Raw genomic sequence first — 7022 nt, forward strand, 5'->3', positions numbered from 1 at the left:
ATCAGAACACCTTACACTCCACCAACAATGCACAAGGACCCCTGACTCTCCAAACCCCTGTCAACACTTCTGACATACCGCTAGGAAGAAACCACCTGTTAGCATTTTAACTTCTATACCAGGCCATTTGGTTTTCCTTTTTAAAGAATTCCTTCTCTGTGTCCTTTGTCTACTTTTCTATTCTGAAATCATCCCCATTTTCCTTACTGATATAAGTGCTCAGACATATATAAAGGTTACTAATCTCTTGTCATATAGGCTGTAAGTTATCTTTTTCATTTTTTGGACTTCACTTACTAGGTAGGGAATTGTCACATTTCCTTTTATATGGTAGCTTTGTTTCCACATCAGTTTGTCTACTTCAATAATAACATACATTTAACAACATTGAAGCAGCCACCAGTCAGTCCTGCAGGCTCCCCTTCCCCATGAGCACTGCACCCTCACAGCTTCTCTCCATCTCCCCACCCACAACAGCTCCAAGGCACCACTGTAGTCTAGACTAGACTGAAGGTGCTAAGACGGCAGGTGTTCTGTTCTCATCATTCCTGTATCCCAAGAGTGCCCAACATGACAAGTATCTGCTGAATGGATGGACAACTAGAACCACCTCCTTACTGGTCTCTGTTCCCCTCCATAACGTACTCTCCCACTTTGTCAGCCACACTGATCTTTTAAAAGCATAAAACAAATCATGCTGCCCTAGCTGGCTTGGCTCAGTGGATAGAGCCTCGGACTGCGGACTGAAGGGTCCCAGGTTTGATTCCGGTCAAGGGCACATGTCCAGGTTGTGGGCTCCATCCCCAGTTAGGGGTGTGCAGGAGGCAGCTGGTCCATGGTTCTCTGTCATTATTGATGTTTCTAACTCTCTCTCCTGTCCTCTCTGAAATCAATAAAAATAAAATAAAATATATTAAGAAGTTGAATTTAAATAAAACACACACACACACACACACACACACACCACCAATCATGCTTCCTAGCGCATGTTTAGACTACAATCCAAACCCCCTTTAAAGGCCCAAGAGATCCCTGGTACCTCTGCAGCCTCATACCCTACCCCTCGCAGCTCACCCTCCTTCTGAACCTCGTTCCTCATGTAAGTAACGCCCTGGGACTGGGTAAAGGCTGCTAAGGCTGGTTCCTGGTCTTTCAGGACTCAGCAATATCACCTCCTTTGCAGGTCAGCTGACAACCCTGACACTGTCTTCCCAAACCACTCTCCACTCCCCTCTTTGTCTTTTAGAGTCTGAAAACACAGTCGATAGACTAATTTTTGGTATTTCTCGAAAGAAAAAAAGCACAGAAAGAGGAAGGCCCTCAGCAGTGCTCTCCAAAATCCCGGGACCTGGAGCGGGGGCAAGGGTGGCCTGTGCACTCAGGCGCCCAGGCGGCTCCGTGCCCTCCGCCCCACGCACCCCGGCTTCCCGGGCGCACCTGAGCCTCCGCGCTCCGGCGCTCCTCCCACTGGAGACAGCTGTCCAGGTCGCGTCGCCATTGCTCGCACGCCGGCCGCTCTCCGTGGACGTAGTAGTGGTGCAGGAAGTGCCCGGCGCTGCGGCAGAGCTTCCACTCGGCGCGGTAGGCTTCGCAGGGGCGCGGCGGCTGCGGCGAGAGGGGCGCCTGAGCCGGACGCCGCTGCGCCGCCCACTCCGGAGCTCCCACCCGGATCCTCCCGGGAGAGACCTCGCTTAAGGCGGCCACACGGTCCGACGCGGTCCCCCCAATCCCTGGCGCCCACCGCACTTACCTGCCAGCCGCCGCCGTCGGCCATGTTACGGCGAGCACCTAACCTGCCTTCCTCAGCCCGCTAGCCAATGACCAATGAAAATCGACTAGGCCAGCTCCGCGCGAGAAACCGAGGAACTCAGAGATCTGACGATTTAAATCCTCGCCACCTCCTTGAGACACGCCCATAAACAGGACGTTCGGGTGCGGCAGCCAATAGCAGCCGGGACGGGGCGGGGCGCAGGCGGGAGGGGTGGAGCCCAGAGAGCTGGGGGCGTGCCCGGCGGGTAAGAAAGCTCCGCCCGGTGTTGGGTGGGCTTCCGTGTCTGCACCGCCGCAGGTTAAGTTGGCTGTTTGTGAAACCCCGCGGGTCAGGCCAGTTCTTTTCAGCGGCTATTATTTCACAAATCTCAAAGATCGGGCTTACTGTCGTTAGCACACACTGTGCAGCAGCCACCGCGAAGCTGCCGAGTCTACTGCTGCAGTGACCTCTCGAGGACGGAGATGAACTCACAAAATAACGGGGGGTTGGCTGGGCATAACGTGTGGAGGGGTAGGGTATCTAAGGTGTGGGACAACCTCCCGAGGGAACTCAGGCTGGAAGTGGAGGCGAGAAGGGCATTCTGAGCACAGAGGCGGGGTGGTCCGAGGCATGGGGGCTGGGAGTGGCATGGCGTACAAGTCCAGGGCCGCTTGCATATCTGATGAGGAGTGAAAGCTTTCCTGAGACAGAAAGCCCTGCAGTACCAATGCAATGGTTCCCCAGTCTATGCAAACCTGATCATATGCAGGGGAGCAGCCCCTTACAAGGCGGCTGCTGGGCCCCTTTTATGATTGAGACTGGGTCAGAGGCCCTGCAGGTGGTTCAGAAAGCTGCATTTTTATCAGGAGTCCTGCCTGATTGGCTCACAGACCAGCTTGGAGAAGACACTGTGTGACAATAAGGTTTCGGACCAGGGTACAGCAGTAATAACCAGGACTTTTGCTCCAGGTGATCCCACTGTATCACCAGGAGACCCACAATTGGGTCCAACCCTGGCCCAGGCAGGGGAGTGTGCCTCCAGCGATTTCATTACATGTATAGTAGGTGATACCTAGGGAAGACAAAAACCCAGGCCAGCATCTTTATTATCCACAAAATGACAATATGTCAGGCAATGTGATCCTGCCAATGGAGGTTGCCTACGCACCAAGGACTTCTACCTCTGTAGTGAAGCTGAGACTCCTTAGGTCAGGGGTGGGGAACATCGGGCCCACGGGCCATATAAGACCCACAAAATCATTTGGTCTGGTCCTGCCAAGGCCTTAGGGGTGAGTTAATTAAATGTCTGACCAAAGAGAGCAGGCTAATTTTTAAGTTGGTAATTTTGTATGACCCACAAATGTTATAGCCAATGGCCCTTGGCAGGGAAAAGGTTCCCCACCCCTGCCTGAAGTGAAGAGCCAGGGAGGTCACAGTGGTACTGTGTGCCTTCTGAAACCACACTCATCACCATGATGGATGAACAGCCCTGGTCATCATGACAATCTTCAGTGCTCATTCTCTGAGGCTACATGGGTGGACGCTGGGCTGTTGTCCTGGTGTGGTGCATCCTTTCCTCTTCTGCGTGTTGGGAGGAGCCTTGTTCAGAGAAGGACCCTCTGCCTACAAGTAGGAGGAGACCAGGTACAAGGGGAGATCTGGACCTGACCACCCTCACCCCAGGGGTCAGAGAGCCTCGTTTCTCTATACATTGTCCAGGAGCCACTCCCCTGTCCCCAAGTTCTTTTCTAACAGCACTATGGAATGAGGGGTACCTGCAAGCAAGCCTTCCTCCAACTCCTGATCAGTGGCCCAAGCATCAATCCCTGTTGACATCTAATCAAACATTTAGAGGCAATCCAGGTTTTAGTCTTTCCCTGTTTTTATTTGAAAATTTAATTTGGAATTACTTTCAAGGAACAAAAGAGATGAAAATAATTGGGTTAACATGTCAAAAGATCTCACTTTATAGAAAGTGAGGAACTGAGACCAATACAAAATATGCAGGCCAGCAGAACATTGGATAATACATTAAACTGGGAGTGGGAGATAGGGAAGGAGAAAGAGGACCATCTTTAGCGTTTATTTATTCTAATATTCACATTTGTGTTTCACCATGAAGTTTTGTTGTTCCCTCCCTCCCCCTAATAGAATAGATTCATGGAGCCAGTTATTTTGAAATGAAAACTGAAAGTAGAAATGTTTTCAGATCAGGTTTTCCTTCTGAGGAATGGTTCTTTTGTTAAAAAAAGAAAAAAAAAAAGTAAAATAAAAACAGAAAAACCCATCCTCAAATACTTAATTGTAGCCAGAGTAATGGAATAACCATTTATAGAGCACAAATCTATTTAAACCACTTTTCTTTAGGCCAAAGGCAACATCTAAGCTACAGATCCACAAAAAGAAAGGATAAATAAAATAAAAAGAACATCACAAGTTAGAGCAATTCAACCCCTTCCTTTGATTTTTATCAGAAACTGGGGAACTCTGCTCCTGCTGGGTCAGGGGGAGTGCTCCCAAGGGCTGAAAGCAAGAAGTGGTGAGGCCACCGCCTATGGGACCCAATTCAAGTACATAACCACGGAGTCCTGCATCCCACTTCCAGACTAAACTAGACAATTCTCAGGAAGCTCTAAACAAACCTAAAGTGACAGAGTATCCTTTGCAATAGTTTCATTCCTGTCAGAGCCAGTAACTAAAAGCCATTATGTTGCAATTGAGTATTTTATTTTCCAATCGGCTAACTTATGGCTTTCTTCCCTTTTTACGCAATGACTGTCCTTCTCCAGAGAAAGCGACGAATCTGCCTCCAGCTTCATCCTGTGTGAAGATAAAATACTATTTTCAGAAATTTCTTGGAGGTTTATAGAAAATGCTTTATTCTGCTGACTCATGTACCACCCATTTTCCTTACGCCCATTATTGATAAGAAATGTTTTTGAAATATAAATACAAATCATAATCAACTGAATTGAACATATGACCATACAATCACAACTATGTGTCTACCACTGCCTTTATTCTAAGGGTGAACGTATATCCTTTTGCAGAAGCATCACATTTTTTATATATAAAGTATAAAATACACCCCCAAAAGAAAAGTCACCTGTAACTCCACCACCCAAAAAGAACACTTCTAGTCACTTTTCTGTATGTGCTAATATAAACTATTTCAAACTTAATTCCCAAGTCTCAAGACAATGGATTTCTTATCTAGTACATTCTAAAACCTACAGAGAATTTCATCACGTGGGAGAGGCAGTCTCTACCATTGGATATTACTTCTAGGTTTGCAGTATTTTAAATTGCTGTGGTGACCAGCTTAATGTGTTTACACACAGCCTGATATTTCCTAGAAGTGGAATTCCTTAGTAAGCTAGTCTCCCACCAGCAGAAAGAGGGCTTGTTTTTTCTGAACCCTCAAAAACAGGTATCTTTTATGTATTCCTTTTGTTAGTCAGCCAGTGGTGTTATCTATAGGAGATGAAGGTTCTGAGCTCCCGAACGCACACCTCTACACCCAGCCCCACACATTCCACACAGCCTCAACAGGACAACCAGGCCACCAGAGGGAGGAGGGCCCCAGGAATGAAGAAAAATATGACAGAAATACCCTGATTCAAAATGGAAAGAATTCCCCCACTCATCACTAGAAAATAAAACTTCTCACCTCTTCAACCTTTTTGATCAGTGGACGTGAATTTCTGATGAAAGTGATCTTACCAAGTTTAAATTCATAATTGGGAATTCCTCTGTAAAGACGGAAGGGGAGAAATGTTAGCTCCAGAAGAAAAAGACTCAAATTCTCTTTTGATAAACAAGAGGAAGGCAAGCCAAAGAGAGGAAGTGTGTCCTCTTGGTGATTCTCATTCTGAGGTATGCGGCTGTCAACCCCCTGGCCTTGGGCCAGCCCTCTGGTGCTCCCCAGCATCCCTATAGGAGAGAATCAGAAGGCAAATGGGGTAGGGCCTTCAGACTTGGGACCTAGCCTGCAGTGAAGGGTCACCTAGGGGCCTGGGAGGCCCTCCTCAAATCCACCCTGCAGCCTCACGGATCAACCTTGAAGGGGTACACTTGTACCAAACTCAGAGAGTGGGTAAAAAATCCATTATAGCATTATCCTTCTGCTCCAACATATAGTAGAGAGGTGACATATGGCAGGTGACACATCTCATCCCTGCCACCACTGTGACAGCCACCAGAGCAGGGAATCTGCTCTGAGTCCCTGGACCAAACAGAAACACATCTGTGAGGCAGCTCCTGCCTCCTGTTTGAAGGAAGTTGAGACACTGTGACTTGATGAATAAACAGAACAATAGGTTAGATAGGAACTGGAAAGGTTTTAAATAGGAGAGAGATCTGATGAGGGGCCAGTTGGAGGCGGGTGGAGGCTGGACTGCAGTGGTCCTGGACTGGAGGGAAGATACTGATAAACTTCCACTGAGAAACAGCAACTCCTCGTCATGTTCCAGTCCCCCAAGGAGTAGGTGGGGGTTGGGGTGGGGAATTCATCCACTCTGCTAGATTCTTTGAACCGGGCTTTATTTTCAGAGCTGGAGTGAGGCTGCCCACCCCAGAGGTCTGGCACAGACCCTCCCTAGATGATGATGAAGCATCAGGTTGGACCAGAGACAGGGCAGACCCACCTTTTGATGTCTCCAGGCTTGATGGGGGAGGGGCTGGGCTCTACACCTTTCTTCTTCCCGTCCAGTCTATTCCCGGAGCCGGAGAAGGCCTACACAGGCAAGCAGGAGGGTGAGCACATGTATGTGCTTTGCTGAGACTGCTGCAGGGGTATGTTCTGGGGGGCGCCACCCAGTCCCCCTCAGGAATGAAGCCCTCACTCCCCAGCTGCTGAAGTGTGGGCAGCTAAGAACTCCGTCTTAGGACTGCAGTGAGATGAAGGGAGTCTTCTGGCCCAAGAGCAACCACCGCCAGGGGTAGCCAGTAGCCAATAGACAATGACAGGTTAAAAGGTCTGGCCTTGGCCTCTGCAGGACCAGTCTGGGGCCCTGTGGATGGACTAAGCCCTCTGTTGCAACTGCCGCAGAGCAGAGCTCAGCTTTCCGTCCTCCACTGCCTCCCAGTGCCCTGATACTAGTCATCCCTTTTTCCCCAGGGAGCCGGGCTGGCAGCAGTGCTGAAGGGTCATGTTGCAATTTATTTTTAAACAGTGTAGGCCAAGAAAAGGAGAACATATTCTTAGAGATAAAGCAAATGTGGCCATATGGGTGAATCTAAGTGAAAGGTATATGTGTGTCCATTGCACTAT

The 7022-nt window shown here is 48.9% G+C and overlaps 2 protein-coding genes across 3 annotated transcripts in view; both read right to left on the minus strand.

Annotated features, from left to right (window-relative positions):
* Positions 1-1872, minus strand: part of CUNH22orf39 (chromosome unknown C22orf39 homolog) — a 6639-nt gene extending 4767 nt beyond the window's left edge. The window contains exons 1-2 of one of the 2 annotated variants that reach the window (XM_023749069.1): positions 1751-1872; positions 1438-1605 (exon numbers count right to left, since the gene is read on the minus strand). In XM_023749069.1, the coding sequence (XP_023604837.1) occupies positions 1438-1605; positions 1751-1774 (192 nt within the window). In that variant the 5' untranslated portion in view covers positions 1775-1872. The remainder of the gene's footprint in view (positions 1-1437; positions 1606-1750) is intronic. The other variant, XM_006108550.3, reaches the window with a different exon arrangement.
* Positions 1873-3614: 1742 nt separating this feature from the next.
* Positions 3615-7022, minus strand: part of LOC102425753 (ubiquitin recognition factor in ER-associated degradation protein 1-like) — a 10520-nt gene continuing 7112 nt past the window's right edge. Inside the window, exons 6-8 of the mRNA XM_006108551.2 lie at positions 6397-6485; positions 5421-5502; positions 3615-4570 (exon numbers count right to left, since the gene is read on the minus strand). Of these exons, the coding sequence (XP_006108613.1) occupies positions 4496-4570; positions 5421-5502; positions 6397-6485 (246 nt within the window). The 3' untranslated portion in view covers positions 3615-4495. The remainder of the gene's footprint in view (positions 4571-5420; positions 5503-6396; positions 6486-7022) is intronic.

This window comes from Myotis lucifugus, unplaced genomic scaffold, assembly GCF_000147115.1.
Source record: "Myotis lucifugus unplaced genomic scaffold, Myoluc2.0 scaffold_2649, whole genome shotgun sequence".
Lineage (NCBI taxonomy): Eukaryota > Metazoa > Chordata > Mammalia > Chiroptera > Vespertilionidae > Myotis > Myotis lucifugus.